Here is a 24,520-nt window from a genome sequence, read left to right as displayed (position 1 = left end):
GCGATCGGAAGGAAGCGCAGACGATTTAGGAATGGTGCCTCGTGGTAAGGCGAAAGGGGGCGATGCTCTCGGACTATTTTGTGGTGCACCACACTCCTGCCCACTACGCTGGGAATTCGCTTCTGCACCCACACAGGCACACGTACGCCAACACATGTGGAGGAGTAGAGCGATCTCTCCGCGTCGAGCATGAAGCGCTGCTGGATTTGCAGTGGAAGCCTCTACTCAAGCCTGTTGTCAATATTATGCTCTCCATTTTCTCTCTTTTCGGCTCCCTCTTGAATGTAGTTGGCATAGACCCCGTTCGCGCATCGGAAGGAGAGCGAGGCTACGCCGAACGAAGGCTGAAACAAACAAAAAGCAGCGAGCCCCTCAAAAAACGTTCGCAGATTTCCACAGCGACAAGTCCCTTGCTTCAAAAGCGAATAGAGGCACACGCACACAGCAGGAATAAACACACATCGATATATATATATATATATATATCGATGTGTGTGTGTGTGTGCGAGCGAGCGAGCGATGGGGAATACGCGCTTATCGCCGTTCGTTTCCTCCTTTCATCTCCTTTGAGGGATGAGGGGAGCCCCGAAAACACACAGAAAAAGAGGAGAGAGGGAGAGAGTGAGCGGGGGGAGGGGGAGGTAAGTGTTTCTCAGTAGTTGCGTGTGACGGCGGCGAGGGAGACGCTTCGAGTGGAAGCAACAAAACGAGAGGCACAGGATGGAACAAAAAAAAAGAAGGCACTGCTGCGGAGGTGTTTGGTAGAGGGGCAATGCCGTGCCAGTAAAATACACATGCTGCTATGGCTATGGGTGGTGCTCGCCACAGTAGCGGTTACGCGACCTTTGCTCTTTGGGCTGAGTTGAGTTCTGCCGAAGAACGTCAGAGGCGTTTGGCAGATGGCAGACTCAGCTGTGATCTTATTCGCGTGAATGTGCCTCACATGCACGCGCAGGTCTGCATGCAAACGGCCACTACGTACACTCCACCACAAATATACACCTGACCGGCTTCGGCTAGTGTTTCCCACACCCATATGCTTCATCGGTCCCCCCTCCACACACAGACACAGGCATCGGTTACTCGAAAACCAATAACAAAGATGTGAGAGGGGTGTGTTATCCTCCTCCTCTCCCCCAAGAAGAAGAGGGGGAGGCGAGGAGAGGCGCAAGCAAAAAAAACAGCGAATTCATTATTACCTCTGACAGTTTGTGCTTAGAGAAACTTGCGATGACTAGATCAGTTAGAGAGTGTGTGTGTGTATGTGTATGGATGGTGGTGGTGGTGGGTGGAAGAGATGTGCACGGATAAACGAGTGGTGGTCGGCAGAGAGCAAGATAACAAGCGGGGATGAGGAAAGACGTCTACGCACACTTATACAGGAGGAGATGGAGGAAACGTGGGAGCGGAGAGAGGGGGGATGGGGCGGAAGGGAGGGGGAAAAGAGAGAGTTGACCGGGACGGATCCCTTTCGAAGAAGGAAAAAGAGGAGGAAATGGTTTGGGCACACGCAAACATGCAGGAAAAAAAAGCTGCCTTAGCGATCAATGAACATACATAGCAGAGAATAACGTTCATCCTAAGGAAAGGAAACAATGCTAACAAAAGAATTCACGTCACTATACGAATCGACATCCCCCTCTTCTACATGTAAAACTGAACCATCCGTCTTGGTCATGATGGAGGGGAAGAGGATGCAAAGAGAAACAGAAACCAACACACAACAGGGGAGGGGGGAGAGGACCCCATCAGGGGCGACGCACAGAGGGAGGAGAGAATAAACAGAAACATCCACTAAACAGAGAGGGAAGAAGGAAATACGTACGAGAGGTGTGGGGGTGGGTGGGTGGGCGGAGAAGGGAAGACAGAAAGCGACAGCAATAGCGTTTTTTTTTTCGTTTAGGTCGTTTCGTCTTTATGATTTATCTTACAGTTCCGCCCTCCTCTTCCTCCGCCCCCTCTTCACTTCAAGGCAAAAACGACTGCACTCGCTCGTCTTGCCTGTCTGTTCTTTTTTTTTTTCAATATTTATTATGATTTCGGTCACGTACGTCAAGCGCAGCAGAATCGTAGGTTGAGAGAGAGAGAGAGACTACATGTGTACCGGATTCCTATCTTGCCGACGTTTCTCTTCCATAACGCATCACCAGCATCCATCCATCTATTCATCCACAGATACACTCCTGAAAGAGAGAAAAAAAGGACTGAAACAGAGAAGACGTATTGGCGTGTAAACGTATGCTTTGCCCTCAGGTGTGTGAAGGCCTTTTCATTTTCGTCGATTATCAGAGTTGATGTGCGTGTGGGCGCGCGTGGGGACCTGTTTCTGCATACATACATACATATCTGTCTGTGTGTGTGTGTGTCAGTCTGCCCCCAATCAAAAGCCGAAGCGGCGCTTCAGTTCTTTCATCATCATCACTGTTTCGTTGTCGCCGGTCGTCAGGATCGATGAGTTCTCCACGGCGCGGCGGCCAAGGTAGTGGATGGTCTCTTTTACGGGGCCGTAGGGTACGTACTTGTAGACCTGGAAGCCGGCGCGGGCGAGTGGGACAGTCAAGTTGTCGCGCATGCCAAACAGCTGCCCAAAGGACACGCGAGTCTGGATACCTGGCCGCTCCAAGATGCTCGCTGTGATAATCTCAAGGGACTCCTTGTTGTGGGTGCCAAAGAAGACTTCGTGCTTCTTCGCTGGTTGCGCTTCGAAAGTGTCGAAGATGCGCTTCGCTGCGGCATTGTAGCACTTGTTCGTCTCCTCGTAGGTGGTCCAGACGGGGCTGGTGTAGCTGTATTGAGCCGCCGTTGCGCGCTCTTGCACAATGTAGGCGCCACGTACGATTTTGCCGCCCCACTGGAAGTTCATGTGGCGAGCGCGAACGAGGTCGTTATCAATGCGGTCCTCTGCGTACGTCAGATAGCACTGGTATGTGTTGTACACCACCGGCAGCTCCTTGTTGAAGGTCTTCTGCAGGTTCGCCACGATAGCGTCGATGGCCAGCTGATAAAAGGTTTGCTCCGCGTCCACCAGCATACGAACGTTGAGCTCCTTTGCCATGGAGGCAATCAGTGAGAGCCGGTTGTTGACTTTCTTCCACAGCTCCTTCTCCTTCGCACTCATCTGCGGCAGACCCTCGATGAGCACCTGCTGCACTGGCGTCGGCTCCACAGCGATGAGGGCGTTCGTCAACATCTCCTTGTACTCAAAGTAGTTCACTCTGCCCGTCTTTCGGGGGTCCAGCACCTCCGTAATCGCTTTGAACTGGGCGTTTGAGAGCGTGTTCGCGGGGTTGTACTTGTCGAAGCCGGCGCGCAGCTGGTCGTAGGTGATGAACAGTTGATGCTTGCGGTTCACGCCCATGACAACGCGGCATTCCTCCAGCTTCAGCGACTCCTCGTTCGTGAAGTGTTTGCACCAGCTCTGGTGGACAGACATGAGCAGCGCCGATACGCGGGCAAGCAGCTGCGGGTCGCACATGCCCGTCACTTTGACAGCGGTGACGCCGGCGGCATTTCGCGGGCTGTACAGCGAGGCGTGCATGATGCTCATCATGTAGAGCTTCATGTTTTCGTCAAAGAAGCCCTCGTCCATTGGATACTGGACGCTGGGCTTCGTGACCAGGCTAGCCATGGAAATATCGGGGCCGGACGCCACACCCGGCTCCGGCGCAAAGCCCTCCGTGTCCGCCTCCGCCGCGTAGTCGAGCACAGCGCCGATGTTGTTACGGTAAAGCTTTTGCACCGTGTCGCGCAGCTCCTGGTCGTTTTCTCCGGCGCAGAAGTAGTTATAGAAGGACTTCTTGACGAGGACATTGTACGTCAACTTGCTGCCAAGGACCTTCTCCACCTTCCTCATCAGCGGTACCGAGTTCATTGCTAAATAGCTCACGCTGCACAGGCGAAGCACCACCAACGCCTTTATCAAGTACCATGTTGAGCGCTGGCGGTACGTCGTGTCGTCGTTGAAGTTTGGCAGTATCGGCTGCTTGTCATTCTGGATAGTCGCGGAGGTGCAACGAACAGAGCCGACAAAGGCCAGGGCGGTCCTTGGCCGGGGGAAGAGGCGACGCATCTTTGTTTTTGGGGTGGTGGTGGGGCGAAATGGGAGGGCGGGATGGGGTATGACGAGCCGCTGCCGAGAGATCAAAAGGGATGGAGGCGGAGGGGCGATGCAGCGAGGGCGCGCACAGGCACAAACGCGCCACGAAGTAAGGCAGTGATCTACGCTAGCGACGTAGCTATTTCCGCCTTCTTTGTCTTTCCTCAAACTTTACCTTGAGGTGCACCGAACGACTGGAGGGGGAGAAGGGCTGGTGCTGCTGGTGGTGGTGAGGTACCCTGAGTCACACACACATACACAATTCACAGACCTACGTGAGCCTTTAGATGAATGGCAAATAAATAGAAAGCGGGGGGAGCGAGAGACGATGAAAAGCTACAAAAGAGGGCAGAAGGGCGAATGTAGGTCGCTGCTTGAACGAGGGAGGGAAGGGAGAGAGGGAGGGAGGAGAGGCGTGACTAAAGCTTCCCCCATTTCAGGTGAAGCCGCGTACGCATGTATGTGGACACACCGGAGAGGAACGCATACACGTGAGCACACGGCACCGCACCAAGCGGAAAGGAAAAGCAACGCAAAGAGAGGGAGAGAGGGGGAGGGGGAGGGGGGAGGACGGATCGAGATGGAGATGGGTGGGGGTGGGGTAAAGAGCGACTGGCTACAGTAGGAGGGCCCCCATCTGCACACAAATGCGCCACTCCCTTTTCATTTCATCGTTGCTTCTTCAGATAGCATCGAAGAGGAGCGCTGTGAACTGTGCCCGTAACGCTTTGAAATTCTTCTGTGCGGCTGTTCCGCCTTTCTCGCAGCACAGAGAGCGAGCGAGAAGAGGTCTGGCTGAGGTGCTATGGGTGTGTGAAGAATCACAGCAGTACAGATGCGCAAAGCTTATCAAGACAGGGAGGGAAAACGAGGAAGTGGCGCGTGCCTCTGGAGAGCACGTTTGAGGGGCGCCGCAAAGGGCATGCAGGTGCGGGTGTTTACGTATCCCTCCCCCCTTTCCGGCACTACTTGCGCCGCCGTGCGCAGGTCCCACTCTCACGCATGAGCCTCCTGCATGCGCGGAGCACGTTGGAACTCTACATAAAGTTGGAGTGAACCTTACAAAGTTCCTCCTTGAGCGCTGTGTCGACGACCAAGTCGGTGCGCGACAGCGGCGCTCCGGAGATAGGGCAGACGCGGTGGTACTGCAGGTAGTCCATGATTACGTCTTCGTCGAAGAGGTAGCCGGTGGACGACAGCACCGGAGCCGAGCGTATCAATGAGTGGGAGAGAGAACAGATGTACCGTGTGGGGATCGTCCTCGGCGGCGGGCCTCGCCGCCAGCGCGACAAGTCCACCTGGGGAGTAGACGTCGACTCGGGCGTGCCCTCTGCATCGTCGCCGCTCTCATCGGGCGAGGAATCAGTAGTCGAGTCGAGGGCGTCGAGCTGCACCTGAGACTCCTCCTGCTCAGCCGCAGTCGTGGCGATCGTGCTCCGCACCAGGAAGCGAAAGCGTTCCTGAAGACGCGCTTGCTGTGACCCGCGGCGACGGCGGCGTTTCTGCGAGTGCGCTCTGCCACGGCTGCGAGAGCGTCCGCGGCCACCCCTTCCGCAACCGCGGCTCGCGCTCCGCCGCCCTCGTTGATCGAGCAGGCCGTCAGTAGGGTTGTGCCGCGCGGTGAGAGGTGGTTGCGGCGGAGCAGTTGTATCTACGCGAAACACGCATCGCAGACCTTCGTATGCCGGACTGTTGATGTCAAGTGAGCGGCTCCGATTCTTGGGATTGCTGAGACTGCAAGCAACGTAGTGTTTGCCATCAGAGTCAAGGACGCTCTCCCACGTCCTGAGCAACGGCGCCACCGCAGCGCGTGAGTGCGAGTTGACGACGAGACGCGCCAGCTGCGCCACCAGTTCGGCAGTTGCGCGTGGGTCTTCGATGCTGGCACCTGTGAGCGTGGCGGCGTACTGGTCTACGACGGCCACCAGCACGCTGTTGTTGTTCTTCCAGAACTGGCGACACTCACCGCTGCCGTACGTCAGTGTCGCCGAGACTGCAACCGTTTGCACGAGCAGAGACCTTCCCTCACGTAAGCACACCTGCGTTCTGCACAAGGCGCGCAGAAGAGGGCCGCACACTTTGCTGAGAAGCCCGCAGCGGCAGAGCGCCTTGCGCAGGACGAGCGTATACTGGTCCGTCAGCGTCAGCAGGGTTTGAAGAAGGAGGAGGTGGCTGCGTAGCAAGAAGAGTGCCATCGCCATGCTTCCCCCGTCACTGTCGCTGCTGCTGCTGCTGGGAGATGCCAGATGCCGGTCAATGATGCGCGGCAGGTACATACTCATGGGCCCGAAGAGGTCGTACGCCACAAGGTGAGAGATGAGCTGGCCGACATGGTGGTGGAAAGGGCCAGAGAGGACGCTCATCGAAGCGCTGGCGGTGCAGCTTGAGAGGGCCCTTTTCGCCTTGCTGCCGATCCCCAGGCTCGAGTGCAGCTCCTCGTAGGTAGTCCAGAACGTGAGTTCGCGAAAGAGCTGAACGAGAAGGGTTGCCAGATGAAGCTGATAGAGTCCGGAGGTGGCGGCGGATACTCCTAGAAGGGCCCCACACACGCTTCCGTAGGAGTACACAAGCACCTCCACCGTGCTCTCCACGTCAGCGTCGATGAACTCTACCAGATCGGTAGCCTTCATCCTCGGCTCAGCCGAGGTCAGCATGACGAGGACCAGCTGAGAGAGGAAGCTGAGATCTTTGCCCGCCTCGTGCACGTTGCTGCTGCGGCGCGCCACGCGCGATGTCGCCAGCGCGGAGATGCACGGCGTGGCGATGGAGTCGACCCGTGCGCTGTGCGCCTCGAGAAGTTCGAAAATGATGTTGCAGTGCGGCGCCTCTCTACAGAGGAAGAAGCAAAGCTGAATGCACTGAAGTGCGTTTTCGGCAGTCAAAGCTGCCAGGGTGGCAGAGAGCTTGTAGAAGAGCGCGTGGGACGGCGACAGGACCGCGGAAGTCGACGTGTAAAGCCCAATGAGGGCTTCCAGCTGTGTTGCTGTGAGCTCGGCCCGCGTGTCACTCTGGACGATACTTTCTACGAGCGCCTCCATCGTTGCCGATTCAACAGTGCTCCTCCGGATGGGCTGCATTTTTCAAGGAAGGCTAAGGAAGAGCGAACGAGTAAAAGAGGTCGGTGCAGCGTATCGATGGCTTCCATGGCAATGATGCCGACGGGCGCGGCGCAAGAAATGCGGCCGACGGGCCGTGCTCCCCCTTTTTTGCCTCATATATGTATTCTGCCCTTGTACTCACTGGGTGGGCTGAGTATGCGATGGCAGAAAAGAAGCTAAGGCGAAGGCGAAGTCACGTGAACGAGAGACATGAGCACCCTTTGTTGCCATGGAAGCTCTTCCTTGGCTTTTTCCTTTTCAGTCTCTGCTTGGTGGAGAAGCAAGCGAACGATGCAGTGAGCTGTGCGCCCACTGCGCGTACCCGCCCAACGAATTTCTCACTTCGCCTTTCCCTCCCCTATACCCACGAAACGTACACACACACATACACACACACACAAGTGCGTTCCGCCGGACAATGATACGGGGGAGAGAGGGGAAGGAAGATGAGGGGTGGTGGTGCTGGCGGCGGAGAAACGGAGGGCAAGCCACCGACTCGAAGACGCGACGAAGCGAGTTGGGAGCAACTTAACCATCACAACAAGGAAGGGGAGAGGTGCGCCTGTACGCAGCAGGAGAGCAGTGGCCCACACTAGCACAAGGCCTGCGTGGCCATCGTCGCTACTGCGCGAGTAGCACTCTTGATACCGTGTGAGACGCAGGGAGGCGAAGGGGTGGGTGCGTAGGTCAAGAGGCTCTGCACTAGGCAACCCATCGACTGGCATGCACGCCGACACAGAGAGACACACAGCTAAGGAAGCACGCGCTCTTGTGCGCCCTCTTGACGCGCCTGTCTTCCTTTCGAAAATACGCCGAAATCAGCAAACGCTCAACCGTGCGAGGTTCGAGCGTGCCACACCATGAAAAAAGGCGATTGCCAACCGGACAAAACAGAGCACGATGCGTCTTGCCCTACCGAGGGGAGGCTGTTGGGGCCTGGCTCGCAGAGAAGGCTGAGCCGCATTCCGAAAAGGAAGGAGCGCCACGTTGTGTGCGGGCGGATGACTCTCTCTTTCCCACGGCGATCCCCCACACCGTCTCTCCTGCACACAGGAGTGGTCTGCACGCAAACGGCGTACAGCTGGTGAAGTCGCAAAGTTCTCTCGCCCTCCACCTCACCATCGCACAAACGCTCAGAAGTTTCAAAAAAAAAGGGTGGTGTGTGTGTGTGTGGGGGGGGGGGGAACGCTCACCCGCCTGCCCCAGGAGGTTATGCACCGGCTCCATACAGCAGCAGAGAGGGCCTCTGGCGCGGCTGCCGCTTTATCCCCTAAAGATTGGATGCGCCTTTGGAGATGAACGAATAAAGTGGATTCTCCCCCCACCTCAATTAACGTTTGTGCCGTTTCGTAGACTGCAGGATGTTGTATACAGTGGCTGCGATACATGAGGTTTGTTTTCCCTCTTCTTGCTTGGTCAGGTTGCGCCCCAGCGACGTGTTGCCATGCGGCTACCGAGTTCCCCCCCCCCCATTCTGTCGGGGAGCAGACGCACTGCCTTCTCGCTAGCCCCGTTAGTGTTGTTCAGATAGCACAGCGTCCACGGACTGCAAAGAGGGGAGGGTAAAGGGTTGAGGAGGGCTCCGACCTTCTACAGACGTCTGCGTGCGGGAGAAATGAGACCCGCGAGCGTGGCGAAGACGCGGCCAGATGGACTCCTCCAATGTGGAGGAGTGCTGTTCAAGCGCATGTGACCAGCACGAGCGCCAGCCACTCACATCACGCTCTTCTACCCTTAAAGCTTCCTTATTTCACAATGCCGTCGCACGCCATTCTTTTTCGCTCGCCGGCAGTAGTTCTTCATCCATGCGCGCGCGTGCGCCTCGCTGAGCTTCCCCCATGCTGTCTGTCTGCCACCCCCGTATTATCTTCCCGTCGCTCTCTGAGATGCCCACCCGATCAAATGCGGATAAAAAAACAAATAAAAATGAGCTCGGCCAACACTAAAGAGCAGAGCCTGTTTACAATCGCATCAACACAGCCAAATGAGGATGGCGGTGGCGGGGGGGCGTGGGGAGGCAGCGAGCACACCTATCCACGTACCATGGGCAACCCATTTACCAGTCAACGCAGCGAGAGATGATGATACGAAGAAAAAAAAGAGTATACCTAATAAGAGATGTAGAAGAGACAGTTAACATGAAGGTCGAGGGAAGGCGGACGACAACGGGGTAGTTTGAGCTGACGAAGGACAGCTCGAGGTGCGAACACACATCCGCACGCAGCAAGCAGCTCAGCTGTCGGGGAGCGTGTGTTTGCGCTGGGGGGACGACGCAGTTTTGCTGCCAAAGTCACCCGCTCTCTTTTGACACTTCATTGCCGCACCGATGTGCCTGTGTTCCTCCACCCCTCTTTTCCCTTCTGAGGGTACCTGACCCCCCCTCAAAACAGAAAAAAAGAATACACACACACGAATACGCGCAGGAAGGAGGGGAGGGAGGCACTTTGGGGTCGTGTGTGAAACGAACCGAAGGAGAGTCCGAGTATACAACCTCAATATTACCCGCAGACCACTACCCGAAAAAAAAACAAGACGCTTCCCAAGCGCAAAAAAGGACATGGGGAAGACGCACAACATTGCTTCATCTGTACGGTCAGTGGCTACACACCACTACTCCCCTCCCCCCTCAGAACCGATGCACAGATGCATCACACGAGGCACGACTGCTCAAGTGGGTCCATCTCTCACGAGACCACCATGGCGCACTATAGTTGACGCATAATGAGAAAGGAGGAGACACAGATGCTCGGGTGCGGGGGAAAGGCGGTGAGTCAGGATAGGAGCAGCGGCAAAGAAAAGGAAGCCGGCAAAAGCCTCGGGCTTGGCCCCACCTGAGGCGCAGCGTCCACTACGCCAGTTCTCTGTCCAGTAGCAGGCATGCCGGCCTGAGCTGGGGCGAAAAGATGCGCTCCAATAATCGTTTGGGCACCTGGTGCTCCCTATGTTCTTTTCTTGAGCCTCGCATACACGCCGCCCTAACAACCGTTCGCAGGCTGCTGCAGGTACTCATAACCCATAATGCGGGTGAATCGTGGCCTTGTGGCTGCGGGTAACCACGCTTTGGAGCGGCTAGGCTCTGCAGCGCCGCAAGGGTGTCCTCAGAATACTAGACTAGTGGGTACGCAGCCTAAGAGTACTGAACTTGAGGGTAGATTCCTTTCTGGTACATCATGGCGTGTAGGCCATGCTTGCCGGCTGCTGCTACTGCTGTTGCGGCGACTGACCGTATGCCAGCGCTACTGCGGCTGCGCCTGAGAGACAAGCGGAAAAACGGAGAAGGACAAACAAACAGCAGAGGTGGGGTGGGGGTGACAGCACACAAACACACACAAAAAATGACGACGACGAGAGAGGGCACTGAGAGGAGAGTTGTCTCGGTGTGTGTGTGTGTGGGTGCAAAAATGATTCTGTTTGTAGCGGCCGAAAGACGGGAGCCGAGGGCGTGAAGTTGCTGCGCGTCACGCCGAGTAGGCGCCCATTGCGTATGCGTGTGTGCCTGTGTGTGTGGGTGGGGCGGGGGGGAGGGAGAAGTTGCAAGCTCAGTGAGGCGGAAGCTGGGGGAGAGGAGTCATGTATACGGCATCTGGTAAGGGCCACCTCCTCATGCGCACGTGTACCGGCCGCCGACGTGTGGCGCCGGTGCGAGTAACAGACAGGCGCCTGAATGGGGAGGCTTCCTATCACACAACATCTACGAGAGTTACTTATCCATACACTGTCGTAGCGACAGAGCGACAGCAGGGTAACGAAGGTGCCTCTCAAGTGATGCGTGGATGGACCTCTTTGCATATTCCCATGCGCCTATGTAAGGGCCAATGCACCGTTGCTCGGGGACCTTATTTTCCCTTTCCAACACGCGCCTTCTCTGACATGGAAGAAGGGCTCAGCCCGACTCTCTCCGGCCTGCCACCGGGCCCATCGCGTGGTGCGCAGCAGTGACAGCCGCGCGCCACAGTAATGGCGGCTCAGTCGCCTGAGCACGGCCCCTGACCCCCAAACACTGCCCCCATCCGCCTCGCAGGTCGCCTCCGGCTCCTCACACCGGTGGGCAGCGAGGACCGGATGGGGTACGTTCGAGCCGCCTTGGCACTTTGCTTATTGCGTGGACGGTGCCCATGTGCGCATCGTTGCAGGCTGCACCTACGCAACGCCACCCAGGACCTGGCCGCCGACACTCCCGTAGCGGATGGGTCGCTCTGGCCTCCCCGCGCCGCATGCACATGGCCCTGCCACCACCGGAAGTGCTGAGGAGCTGGCAGGGATAGCGGTTGCCTGGCTCTCCCAGGGAGTAGGGGTAACGGCCCCTGGGATACCGCACGCTGAGGTGCCCCACACCATCAAACTTCACAAGTGGTGGTGACAGGAAGGAGAAAGAGGGCGAGAGGGAGTGGTGTAGGTGAGAGAGGCGACCACACACAGACACACACAGAGAAAAGAGGTCCCGTGTACCCATGTTGCGATGACGGCACGTGAGAGAAAGTGCGGTGGTAAAGAGAGGGGAGGGGGCTCGGCTGTCGTTGCTGCTAGAGAAAGATGCATGCTTTCGTGTCTGTCTTTTCAAAAGTCATGCATATATACGCATATATGTATATGTGTGGGCCGCTGGTAATGCCAAAAAAAAACGGTGCATACAGCTCTGTGTGCGTCGACCAGGTTGCCTCTCCCTTCTCCGCCTATCATATTCGTTTCCAAGTAGCAGTCACGGCTTTCCAAGCCAAAAGTAAAAAGTAAAAAAAGAAAGACCACCCACATCAACGGGAGAGCGACATGTGCGGACGACCAGACGTAAGGAGTGGAAGAGGAAGAAAAACAAGAAAAAAGAAATCGTACTCTTTTGTTGGCTGTTATGTACCCCATGCCCTGCCCATCTTTGGGCTCCTTGTCATGCTCTTCGGTGCTGAGGCAATACGCCTGAAGCAGTGACCCATGCACACGCAATACTACTGTGTGCAGAAGAGGAGCACGCCACACAAAGGGCACCATTTCCCACATCCTGCCCCCCCTTCGCCTCCTCACTCTCTACCGTTGGGCTTCACCTTTGGCCTTACTCTCGCCTCCCCCCTCCTCCTCCATTCACGCCAAAGGCTAACAGAGAAAAGAGGGCGGAGGGTCTGACTACGGCGGCGGTGGTGAGAGTGGAAGGGGGAAGAAAGGACAGAATGCAGAAGGGGTATGTGCGTGCGTGTGTGTGTGTGAGGAGGGAGGGAGGGAGAGGCGGTGGGGGGAGGGGAGAGTTCGACGAGCTAGCGGACTACACAACAGTGAAGCAGAATGACAACATGGAAAGAGATGCATAACGAGGGAGCGAACAAAGAAAACAACAGACACACACACACAGACCCATACTCTTATACGTAGAGGAAGGGAAGGGGAAGGGGGGAGAAGCAGAAACTCGAGGGTGAGGAGAAGCGGAGCGCACGAATACACAAGTAGCGTCTCGACCACCTCGACGGTGGCGATAATACACGCGTGCGCGCACACACACATACACACATATTCATGTGCACGGACGCACATTCGGTGAGAGGAAGAGAGACAGAGGTACACACTACGAGTTACATCATCCGCACTGGCCAGGCGTAAGCGCAGTCGTTTACACAGACACACAGACGTACAATCCTTCCTTACCGCGTAAATCCACTTATTGTTCGCCTGTGGCTTCTCCGCTTGCAACAGAGACATCAACGGCATGTGTGTTGTGTACGTGAGAGCGAAAGACGATATCGCTTTTCTTCACATCTTAGCGTCCAGCGTACTTAAGCTATACGGACGCGATACACGTTGCCGTACTCGTCTCCACAGACCATGGTGTCACCGGCGAAGATCGATGCTGCGTACACGGAAGAACGCATTGAAATATCCATTAGGCTTTTCTCCATGCCCGCCGCATCGCAGTCCAGCACGTGCATCTGTTTCCCTGAATTGAAGCAGAAGAGTAAGCCAGAGTATTTCAGTGATGCGAACACAGCCGTTGTCCACAGCACCTCGTTCACAGATGGCCCCGGGGTCGCCAAGGCGGCACTATGGAATATTCTAACCGAAGTGAAGTAAGTCCCGTCCCACACGATGATCTTCCGCTCACAGCACGTTAATAGCATGCTGTCATCCGCATTGAAAGAGGCTTGCCAGACAAGCGACTCATGCCCACGAAGCTGGGCAACGACTTGCAGTTTGCCGGCATTGGCGACGTACCCACACTGGTCGCAGCTCCGTGAAAATGCGATCACGCTGCTTCTGGTGCTCTGTGTCGCGAGCGCTACGATGACGCCGGGGGTATCGCACGGGATGCTGGGCAGCACCGCGCGCATCTTAGCGTTGGAGGCAGTAAATTTGCGAACAAGGTTATCCTGACACCCGCTGAAGACAAACCTGCCGTCGAAGCTCATTGCCACTACCGTGACGATTCCGGGGTGCTTGGAAAAGCTGCACTCGAGTCCGACCGTGTGATCCCACGAGGCCATAAAGCTGTCGCGTGCAGCCGTCACAACATGCTTTCGATCGGGAGAGAATGTGATGCCCAGAAGCGACCCTTGATGACCGACAAGCCGACGTACCTCGGCACCGTTGCTTATCAGGCACACATGCGCGACTTTGTCGTACCGGTGCGACACAGCGTACACTTTCCCATCGGGTGAGAGGGCAACGCACTTGATCCTGCTCGACTGGCTACGCAGGTTTGTCACTTCGACACCGCGCATGCGGTCGCCGCTGAAGGCGATCAGGTGATGAGCGCCTCTCCGCGCGTCTCTCTGAGCAGAGAGAGCAGCGATGGCGTCAAGCGTGGGGCCGTCACTCTCGCTGCTGGATTGCAACTTGGCTGGCATTGCCTCATTCCAATCCGCCTGCAAGCAGTCGACCCCACTTTCTGCGTGGATGAAGAAGGAGACGAACTCGCTTTCGTTGAGGTATCCGTCCTTGTCGTGGTCGGCGGCGGCCACCATCACCGCGGTTGAGGTGCGGCTCGCATCACGGAAGAGCGAGCTCGCTAGCTGGACGCTTGACACCCTCCCTCCTCCATCTACGTCGGCTATGGCAAAGATGCGCTTGAGATAGTCCTCTTTGGCTTCGTCTGCGTGACGAGGCGCAACGATGTTCAGATGCGAGTAGATATCGTTCAGCATCCGGCTTAGCCTCCGGCCCCTACTCCCAATGCTAAGCCCGCCCCCTGCCGCCCCCGATGCAGCCTCTATTTCCTCTTTTCTCGTCAGCTGCAGGTCATCCAGCAAAGGCTTCTTCCCTGCAGGCATGGACAGTCGTTCAAGACTAATGTGTTGAAGAACAGCAATGGAGGAGGATCGCTGCTCGCGTGACACCCCATTCATTTTGTCCTGCATGGCCTTCTGTTGCATATCTGACCAGGCACAGCAGTCGTATTCAGCAAATGGTGTGTCAAGGTTCAGGGGCGGCAGTGTATCTTGCGAGGAATCACCAGCTGTTCTACTGGCCGTAGGTGGTCGTCGTGCCATGTGCATCACCCCTTTCGGCGGTGCCGACGCGGCGTCTGCAACGACGACCGATCTGTGGGCTAAACAGACGCCCATGGCTACAATGGCGCTGTGGTATGCCCAATCAAAAATAAAAAGGGAAAAGGCCAGGGGGGTGCATGTGTGTCGGTGCATAAGTGATAGTGTCACATGGCCGGCGAAGGTACACACACACACACAGGCAGTAATGGAAAAGAGGAGTGCGGAAGATGAAAAAAAAAGGGGAAGGCCGCAAAGGTTAGAAAGCAGCAACGCTGCAAAGACACACAGACCATGCGTTTGGGCTCGTACGAAGTTGCGTCTCTTTTCGAGGAGAGCCTCAGAGCACGGGACAGGGTGTTGAAGAAAGCACCGTGTCCCAGACACTGGTTGGTATGTGTGTGTGTGTGGAGGCGGGTGGGGGGAGGGGGCGCATCCTGAGTGCATCTTCAAGGGCTAACAAGAGAGGGGGAAAAGAGACGATCGATTCTGAATCAACGGCGGTCTGAACCACCATCTTCACACCAGCCGCTGCGTTGATATAAGTGTCTCCCCCCTCTGTAGTGGAGCAGCTTGTCCTGTCCTCGTTCCTCCCTCTCTATGCGTACGCCTTTTTCCTTTTTGGGGCGTGTGAGTGTGCGGGCGTACGGGACAGAACGTTTTTCGTACTTGCAGTCCCCTCCTCTTCCGCTGAGTAGTAGCAGTCGAAACAAAAGCGAACGTCACGAGTCAGCACAGGACATGTCTGCACTGCCGCTGTCGCCCTTTTCGCCCTCCTCCCTCTTTTTCTTTTCAACGCTTTCTCACAGCTGAAGATAAAATCGCTGTGTGTAGTATGGGCTGAAGGTGTAGAGCTCGAAGCCATCGTTGCCATCGACGCCGTTGATAGACCCCAACGCGATGCGGGTCGCTGGGGACAGCCTTTGTGTCGTGTGAAACAGTTGAGTGCCCGTTCGAGCGTCCACGCACACGAGCCCTGTGGAGACAGAGGAGACAGCCAGCAGATGCCCGGCCATGGCTGTACTACACACCCCCGACTGACCACCGCCGAGGCGCGAGGTGAGCAATATGCACACCGGGTCTTTGTCCGATGCGAGGCGACGCAGATCCCACAGCTTCGCCCCGCCATCACGAGCGACCGAGACGACCCCGTAGGGAAGGCCTGGTACCACGTACATGGAGGTTATATCAGACCCACAGTGTCGAGGTGTCGGGTTGAAGACAGTCTTGCCACGCATCCGTCCCTCTGAGGGGACGAGCTGAATGGTGCCGTTGCGCATGCCAGCAACGACGGCGACAGGCAACGAGGGATGACCGAGCACGGCGTGGAGAGTCACGGCTGTTACGTCGGTTGCCGCAAATGTGGCGAGGCGCGCTTTGAACCACTGAGCACCACGCCAGGTGAACGCAAACACACTTCGCCCGGCGCCGACACAAAAAGACATGTCGTTGGGGGAGGAGGACAGCAGTGCATCGTGCGGCTTCTCTGCATTCCCCGGGCAGCTGCACGTTACACTCGCCAAATGCAGGGGCTTGAGAAGCACCGATTCCAACTTCATTGTCGACAGCGCATGGTCTACTGTGAACCCGTTCTTCCAGTCGTACACGAGGTGTAAGCTCAGAGCATGAGAGGTGGTGATCACGAGCAGGCAGCACACGCACCTACTTGCTGATTGGCAATCGACGACACCTGCGACGGAAGACGAAGCCCCTTTATGCCTACAGCTCATCCTAACACACCGCTGCGCAGTGGCCATATCGATCGTGGTGACGCAGACCGACGTGAGCTCGGTACTACGAGTAGTGTTGGTAGCCTTGTCGATGTATCGCAAGTACGACAGGCGCCCATCTCGCCCACTTAGGCTCCACAAGATGCCCAACGAATCATCGTGGCAACACAAGTCGTCGATGTGGAGTGGAGGGGTAAGTTCCACAGCGTCCCAAGTGTCGTGCCGAGCCTCTCTCAGCAATCGCGGATGAGCCATGGAGAAGCGCCATCGGGGCAGGCACGTTACGCGTTGAAAGTGCGTGTCAGTTAGAGGATCGTGCCAGCCATTATGACGTTTCTGTGCCTCAAAAGAGTCGGCGCCAACAAGAGAGGCGATTTCGCCAGCATCTTCTTCAGCCCGTTGTGAAAGCACTTCTTTGAAGACAAAGAAGTCGTTCTCGGTTGCCTCCGACAGCATCACGCTAGCGGCTGGTGCTGCTCTCTCCGTTACCTGTTGCAACAGCACCATATCTGCCGGCATCGGACGGCGTCTGCGAAGCGGCACACGACCGTCACCGAACCACCTCTCTGGGCATCGGCGCGCCTGCAGCACGTGAACGTACATGTCACGCAAGGGAATGTAGATGGCACCTTTTCGAACCTCGATCGATCGACCATCAGGCAAGGTGAAGCGCAGAGTTTGACAGCGGGCGACCGGCGAGGATGCTCGAACGATACCACGCTCCTCTCTCCGCTGGCGGAGAGAGTTCCGATGCAGTTCCTCTTCCAGCCCTGCATCCGAGGAGGAAGAGGACCAGAAGTCCATGATCAACGGAAACGGCGCCCGAGTAGGTGGGTTACTTGGTCTCTTCACCTACAGCATTCCAGCTCCTTCGGTTACTTTTTGTGCTTCCGTGCCTGTGAGTGGGTGCGCTACCAGCAGCGTGTACGCTCCTCACGCCCGCAGCGCACCAACATCGTGCACAGCGGCCCGATGAATGGGCAGTCGATCAGAACGTCTCTGCGAATGGGCTCAGCAAACAGAGAGGAGGTGTATGGAGAATGCGTTACTTTAGTCAAGAGGGGTGAGAGCACAGACTATGGGTGAGACGAGAGAGCGATCGACGTGGCAGCGCCGGCATGGAGAGAATCTGCACTGACTGAGCGTATGAAATTATCTCCCTTTCGGACACGTGCCTTCTCTGACATGGAAGAAGGGCTCAGCCCGACTCTCTCCGGCCTGCCACCGGGCCCATCGCGTGGTGCGCAGCAGTGACAGCCGCGCGCCACAGTAATGGCGGCTCAGTCGCCTGAGCACGGCCCCTGACCCCCAAACACTGCCCCCATCCGCCTCGCAGGTCGCCTCCGGCTCCTCACACCGGTGGGCAGCGAGGACCGGATGGGGTACGTTCGAGCCGCCTTGGCACTTTGCTTATTGCGTGGACGGTGCCCATGTGCGCATCGTTGCAGGCTGCACCTACGCAACGCCACCCAGGACCTGGCCGCCGACACCCCCGTAGCGGATGGGTCGCTCTGGCCTCCCCGCGCCGCATGCACATGGCCCTGCCACCACCGGAAGTGCTGAGGAGCTGGCAGGGATAGCGGTTGCCTGGCTCTCCCAGGGAGTAGGGGTAACGGCCCCTGGGATACCGCACGCTGAGGTGCCCCACGTCTGCAGGGAGTGTATCGAGGTCGAAGGAGAGAAAACAGGAAAGGACATTCCTCGAGGAAATTCACTCCCTTTCATTCATCATGTGGCCCAATGAGGGGCCCACAAAAAGAGAGTTGTTAGTGTCGAGTGCTCGCTCGAGGTATTGCCAGGTGTATGCTGGACAGAAAGGACATGAATACTTGCCTTGTGGCAACTGAGTGGAAATATATTCCTTGCATTCCTCACAGGTCTTCCGTGAGCTCCGTCTTTGTAGCGTACTAAGCGACGTAGTCGAAAAGAGCTGAGGAAAATGCTGCAGCGCAAAAAGGAAGCCAAGCATGAGAAGCACAGGCCTAAGGGGACGATAGCAAACGCCGCGGGGGCCATGCATGCGTGTGAGGGCGTATGTGCAAGTACGCTGGATGGACTCAGGAGCATTTCGCTATCACGCACCCATCGGAAGAAGATGAAAGGGAGGAGCTAGATGCAGCATCTGGCGTACACAAAGTAGTGAGCCGAGCCCACCACCCACAGACACCGCATACACCCACACCCACAATAGGTCCACGTCGCCATGCACAAAAAAAGAATCAGGCACTGCCGAAAACAGCACATACACACACATATATATATATATATATAGGGGCATTAAGGGAAACATGTACTGCCCGTAGAATGTCTGAGGGAGAGAGACTGACAGGGCATGAAAAAAAAGGCTCTATTTGCGTTCCTATGCAGATGTGTCGGGTCCTCACCAAGCACCTTTTCATCTTATCCTCGACACTTACACATCAATGTTCCGCAGAAATGCCTCGTTGTTGGGCTGGCGACCGAGGAACTTGGCCAGCATGTCGTTCGGATCCTGGCTGCCACCGACACCGATGATGCAGTCCACGTAGCGGTGGCCCATCTTCGGATCAAGTAGGCCGTTGTGCGAGCGAATATACTCGAATAGGTCTAAGGCAAACACCTTCGACCACATGTATCCGTAGTAGCCGGCGCCGTAGCCCGTCAAGTGACCAAATGCGCACTCGAAGTGCGTGCTATGGTCATAGCTCACCCCAGGCATCACGCGTGGCTCTATATCGAAGAAGAGCTGCGTGGTGTTGAGGTCATCGCGCGACTGCGTCGAGAACGGCAGTCCGAAAATTTGAAGCGAATAAGTCGCAAACTGCAGCTGGCGCAGCGTGTCCCGTCCACTAAACGCGTTCTTCGATGCCACCTTGGCGTCAATCAGCGTACGTGGAAGCACCTCCTTGGTCTTGTAATGACTCGTGATTTTCTCCAGAATCTCCGGCTCCCAGAGCCACTCCTCAAGCATTTGGGACGGCAGCTCCACGAAGTCACGCTTCACACGCGTGCCTGCAAAGGTCGCCATACGCGTCCTCCCCATCAGAGAGTGAATGGCGTGACCAAACTCGTGGAAGAAGGTTTCGACGTCGTCGTGCAGGAACAGAGCCGGACGCTCAGTTGTGGCTGCCGGAAAGTTTGCAATGACAACGGCGAGTGCCGGGGAAAACTCATTTTCGCCTTCTGTGAGCTGAATAGGTGGCACGACCGAGTGACAGCACGCGTGCGAGTACTTGCCTTCACGAGGGAACAGATCAAGGATGATGTAGCCCAGTACGTTGCCGTTCTTGTTGTCGTTGACCACCAGCGTCTTTGCATCGTTGTGCCACAGCTCCGACCCGTTGTCAACCTGCAGAAACGTCACGTCGAAGAATGATTGGTAGATATCAAAGAGTGCTTTCACCGTCGCGTCCATCGGGAAGTATTCCTGGATTTCTGTTTCGCTGACGTTCAGCAGCTTTTTCTTGATCTGATTGATCATGAAGGGGATGTCATACACTTCGATGTCACCCGCCGGCGAGAGCGAGCAGCTGGGATGCAGGTGCTTCTTAAGCAGACTCGCCTCTTCCGCCCACTTCTTCTGCACCTTCGGGATCAAGCCATCCACGAAGGTCTGCGCGGTCTCGGGCGTCTTCGCCATCTTGTCCGATATGTACAGGTGCGCAAAGGATGGGTAGCCGAGGATAACCGCCAGCTGGTGGCGCTTTTCGATGATCTCCTTCAGCAACTTATCGTTCACGGGGAACGCTCGGTTTGTGAAGGCACGCGCCATTGTCTGGCGCGTTGATGCTACCTCGCAGTTTTTCATGATGGCAAAGTAAGTCGGGTAGTCCATCTTCAGCATATACTTATCATCCCCCGTGCGTTGCAGTGCCGACAGGGCGCTTTCTGGCACGCCCTTCAGCGCGTCCGCGGCAAAGTGAACCTCCGTCTTGTCCTCGCTAATGTTGTGCTGAAACTCTGTGCATAGTGACGCGAGCTCCTTCTGCAGCTGCACGACCTTCTGGAACTCCGCCTCTGGCAGCTCCATACCCTTGCGGCGGTAGTCAGCAAGCTGCTCTTCCATCCAGAACGTGTACTCTCGCGGCGCCTTCCCACTCGTGTACTCCGCCTCATACGCCGGTGCGGCACACACATCTTTCAGTGCAGAGTACAGCCGGCGGTTCGACTCGAAATTGTCGATGGTAAAGCTCTCGAGCTCCACAATACGCTTAGTTGCCTCGTCGCGCACCTCTTTGCTCGGCGACACGCTTGCGATGACGGAGAGCAGGCTGGTAGATACATCCAGCTCTGCTGCAGCGATGTCCATGGGCTTGGCAGTGTTGCAAAAGGTGCGATCGGTGGCAGCGACGCCGTAGATCTTGCTCAACGACTGCTCAGCACGACGTTTGGCATCCTTGACCAATTCCTCGCATGCCGTCACCGTCTTCGGGAACAGAGCGGCACATTTTTCAACTGCCGAAATATTCGCAAAAAGTGGAGTACAGGCCATTTTGAAGACGACTGAAAGGGTGGTTTAGAGTGAGGTATGCGGATTGACTATTGCAGAGGAAAAAAAAAGCAGATCTGCGTGGAGGAATAGGGGAGATGACAGTCCAGAAAGCCCAGCACCATCCAAGGCGGCGTGGAGGAAGCTAACTAAGTACGAAAGAAACAGGCAGCGTCATTTCCGCACAAAGGTTTTGATGAATCGTGGAGAAAATTTTACAGCGGCTGTCCTCCTGGTTGGAAGAAGCAAGCGGCCAATAAATAGGCATTTTCCCTTCCAACTATTAATCTCCATCATTACTCAATGAAGCTGAGACCAGGCGCTTGGATACTCGATATAGACGGGCGGGTTTTGTGTAATTGAGCAAATGGCGGTGCTTGAAGTCAGAAAAAGTCGATCGAATCATGATACAGTACACTGCCCCTGTGCGTGCACGCCCTTTTGGGCGCTGCGCTTCCCCCCAAAAAGTACGGAAAAAGTTCACCACACTCACAGAAAGCGCTTTTTTAGTGCGTTTACTAAAAAGTGACGACAAGGCTGTTGTGTAGTGAATTTCAGCTATGTTTCATCACAGAAAGGGCCTGCTGCAGGGGTCGAGGGATCCGGTAGGCCTGCTTGAATTCCACGCTGGCCGGATGCGCGAAAAAAATGCGGTAATATAAATTCTCTCCAAGACCACGAAAGCCAAGGTAACAAGTTTGAGGGCGAATGCGCTTCCCGCCTTCACCTTGTATTTAGAGCAAGCGAGAAAAAAAACTATGACCAACAGTCCCACGTGTATTGCTACGCTCAGCCGTTTGTAATTCTCGAAAATAAAATTCAAGACAGGGGGGCGACGGGCTAGAGGGTGAGGACAATGCCATAGCTTTTAAAGGACTAGGGATTCTTTGCAGGGTTGCAAACAGGTAGAAACGATTTTTTGCAAATCGTAAAGTCCAAGATAGTCTGATAAAATAAGTAACAGGCGACTGGCTCACATGCCGAAGTGCGGCGACTATTCTTTCTTTTGACATGAGTGGGATACAATGTCAGTCTTTAAGGTCACAGGCATATTATAAAAAATTGGCAGCCATCGAAGCAAAGAAATGGCAAGTCCAAGTCGCACTGTCTCACGCAAGGAAAGGATAGAGACCAATTAGGTGATTTTTGTCAAAAGTTATGCGGAAGGACTCGAAACTAACGCATCAGAGACTCAGAAGAAAGAGGAAGATAGCTTTATCGATCGAGTGGTTCTCGGAAAGCACAGAACGCCAATGAGCGCTGCGTCGAAAAGCGTGCCATTTTGCCATAGCTTATGACATTCGCTTAGTTTCAGCGACTCCGGTTTTCCTGAGATTCTTCATGGCATCAATGCCTTCAGAGCAGCCCAGGCCCGTTTTCTGAGAATCTCGAAGAGACCAAAAGCATTAAAATGCCGTCAACAAAACATACAAAAATGCTATCAAAGACCCGCCCAGCTACACAGAGCTGCCTCAGCGGTGGCTGAGAAAAAATGAGCAGCACCCCAGTGCGTGGTTGACGAAAAAAAAAGAACAAAAAAAAACAGCTTCGCGCATAGTAGAGCCCCGTCGCAAGCGACGTGGAGCTCAAGTGAAATAAAGCTATCCGATCCATCGGATCTGAAAGCCGAAAAAGGAGAGTTGAATAGAAGAGCTTTATTTGGCCACACTACTGTACACCATGAGCTGACTTCAGCACTCAGTCGTCACCGGGCCCATCGCGTGGTGCGCAGCAGTGACAGCCGCGCGCCACAGTAATGGCGGCTCAGTCGCCTGAGCACGGCCCCTGACCCCCAAACACTGCCCCCATCCGCCTCGCAGGTCGCCTCCGGCTCCTCACACCGGTGGGCAGCGAGGACCGGATGGGGTACGTTCGAGCCGCCTTGGCACTTTGCTTATTGCGTGGACGGTGCCCATGTGCGCATCGTTGCAGGCTGCACCTACGCAACGCCACCCAGGACCTGGCCGCCGACACTCCCGTAGCGGATGGGTCGCTCTGGCCTCCCCGCGCCGCATGCACATGGCCCTGCCACCACCGGAAGTGCTGAGGAGCTGGCAGGGATAGCGGTTGCCTGGCTCTCCCAGGGAGTAGGGGTAACGGCCCCTGGGATACCGCACGCTGAGGTGCCCCACGCATACCGGAAGCCTGCGTAATGATAAAAAGAAGAGCAGAAAACTGCTGTAAACTTACGAGCAAAGCAAAGTGTGGCTGCAAAGAGGGTTACTGACAAAACGGTCGATCATCAGGACGCAACCGTTACTAGCGGCATTTCTTAATAAGAGCAAGTGTCGCAAGCAGGAGAGCGTTGCTCGTTGCTGTGCTCTCTCAAAGTCACGGTAGGAGCGTATCCTTGCACTGGAGAGCGGGAGCATACTGGTGGTAGCCTAAGGGGTATGCAGGATGGTTAGAGAATCGCAGTTTTGAGAATAGCGAAGGTGACAGTCGCTAAAGTGAAGGTATTCGCTTTGGCGAAACTGGGCTAGTGTCTGCAGCTGCACAAACGGGGGCGGGCTCTCCAATCGAAAGGAAAGGAGTACGTGAGAGGTGAATTCCTTGAACTGGAGCTTTCCACCGAGCAGCAGCAGAGCATTGGAAAAGCTTCTGGGTGGCAGGGCGGATCGCACGATGTTCCGCTAGTGGCTACCCGGTTTTATGCTGGGGTATGCGGCGGGGGGGGGCAATAGTCGCAAAGGGCTATTGGCGCGGTTGCTGCGGCCGGGTCCGTCTCATTGTTGGGTTTGGCGGCGCTCAGGCTCCTCTCGGGCGTCTCTTTTGGCGTGGCGTGGGTTTGCGCCGGCCGCCAGGCGGGGTGGCGGCGGGTGGGGTGGGGCGCGAGGGAGAGGGGCCTTCAGGGTGGCGGGGCCCCGGCGCGGGTGGGCAAAAGGGTGGCGGCCGCGGCTTTCCTCCCCGGAAGCCCAGTGGCGCCGCCAGCGGAAACCCCTGCCGCGGGGCGCTGGCCGGCCAAACAGCGGCAAACCCCTACCCGTCGCCGTAGCCATGCGAGGGGTGCGGGGCGCTGGTGGTGAGAAGTGGAAGGAAGCCAGCGGAGGCACGCCGAGTGGAGACATCGTCCTTTCCCGTGTAGGGGGTGTCGGTCCAGCACTGGCGGGGACGCTGCTTTCTCGTCCTTGGCTGTGGTCTTCGTTCGTGGGCCAGCGGGGTGCTCTCATGGCTGGCGCTGCGGCGATGAACCCGCTGGTGCGCCACCGTGCGCGCAGTTGTCGAAGCTTTGAGGGTGTCGTTTCGGACTGGCCGCTGCCCTGCCGCCAGGGTGCGGCTGCTTTGGCGGTCCTTTGGGGCTTTGTGTCGAGTGAGGTGATGCTCGCGTGCATGGCTCAAGTATTTGTTCCTGTGCTGCTGCGCGCGCTCGGTGGTAGGCGCGCACGGGAGGGAGTTTGCTTCGCCGGCGCGATGACTATTGTGCTGCGTCGATCTCCTAAGGCATGTACGCTCAGCTTGCTCATTGCGCTTGCTTGCGACATCAGACACCGCTGAGCAGCAGAGTACGGGAGCGGTGCTCGCTGGCGCACCGGCTGGATCAGTGCCCTCGCTGGGGGGCATTTGGGAAGCGCGCGAGCCCATATTTTTGAGAAGGGTGCAACACCGAGGCTGGTGACTTCGGTGACCGCGCATTCCTCTTTCTGCGCACGTGTGTGCGTGGGTGT

General features: G+C 56.3%; 6 protein-coding genes across 6 annotated transcripts; all 6 read right to left on the bottom strand.

Moving 5' to 3' along the window:
* Positions 1-2,380: 2,380 nt before the first annotated feature.
* LSCM1_04169 (uncharacterized protein) lies at positions 2,381-4,069 on the bottom strand (the record flags this gene model as incomplete). The annotated part of the gene is made up of 1 exon (XM_067321690.1): positions 2,381-4,069. The coding sequence occupies one exon, from the start codon at positions 4,067-4,069 to the stop codon at positions 2,381-2,383; it is 1,689 nt and encodes a 562-aa protein (XP_067177921.1).
* A 1,064-nt stretch (positions 4,070-5,133) lies between these two features.
* LSCM1_04168 (uncharacterized protein) lies at positions 5,134-7,173 on the bottom strand (the record flags this gene model as incomplete). Its single annotated transcript, XM_067321689.1, has 1 exon — positions 5,134-7,173. The coding sequence occupies one exon, from the start codon at positions 7,171-7,173 to the stop codon at positions 5,134-5,136; it is 2,040 nt and encodes a 679-aa protein (XP_067177920.1).
* Positions 7,174-12,950: 5,777 nt separating this feature from the next.
* LSCM1_04167 (uncharacterized protein) lies at positions 12,951-14,735 on the bottom strand (the record flags this gene model as incomplete). The annotated part of the gene is made up of 1 exon (XM_067321688.1): positions 12,951-14,735. The coding sequence occupies one exon, from the start codon at positions 14,733-14,735 to the stop codon at positions 12,951-12,953; it is 1,785 nt and encodes a 594-aa protein (XP_067177919.1).
* Positions 14,736-15,460: 725 nt separating this feature from the next.
* Positions 15,461-17,191, bottom strand: LSCM1_04166 (uncharacterized protein; the record flags this gene model as incomplete). The annotated part of the gene is made up of 1 exon (XM_067321687.1): positions 15,461-17,191. The coding sequence occupies one exon, from the start codon at positions 17,189-17,191 to the stop codon at positions 15,461-15,463; it is 1,731 nt and encodes a 576-aa protein (XP_067177918.1).
* A 1,609-nt stretch (positions 17,192-18,800) lies between these two features.
* LSCM1_04165 (uncharacterized protein) lies at positions 18,801-20,858 on the bottom strand (the record flags this gene model as incomplete). The annotated part of the gene is made up of 1 exon (XM_067321686.1): positions 18,801-20,858. One exon carries the CDS (start codon positions 20,856-20,858, stop codon positions 18,801-18,803), a length of 2,058 nt encoding a protein of 685 aa, XP_067177917.1.
* A 2,976-nt stretch (positions 20,859-23,834) lies between these two features.
* On the bottom strand, positions 23,835-24,437 carry LSCM1_04164 (uncharacterized protein; the record flags this gene model as incomplete). The annotated part of the gene is made up of 1 exon (XM_067321685.1): positions 23,835-24,437. One exon carries the CDS (start codon positions 24,435-24,437, stop codon positions 23,835-23,837), a length of 603 nt encoding a protein of 200 aa, XP_067177916.1.
* Between the last annotated feature and the right edge of the window lie 83 nt (positions 24,438-24,520).

The sequence above is a fragment of the Leishmania martiniquensis genome, chromosome 26 (genome assembly GCF_017916325.1).
Source record: "Leishmania martiniquensis isolate LSCM1 chromosome 26, whole genome shotgun sequence".
NCBI lineage: Eukaryota > Euglenozoa > Kinetoplastea > Trypanosomatida > Trypanosomatidae > Leishmania > Leishmania martiniquensis.
Note: the sequence above shows the minus strand (reverse complement) of the source record. Positions and strands in the feature narration are given on the sequence as shown.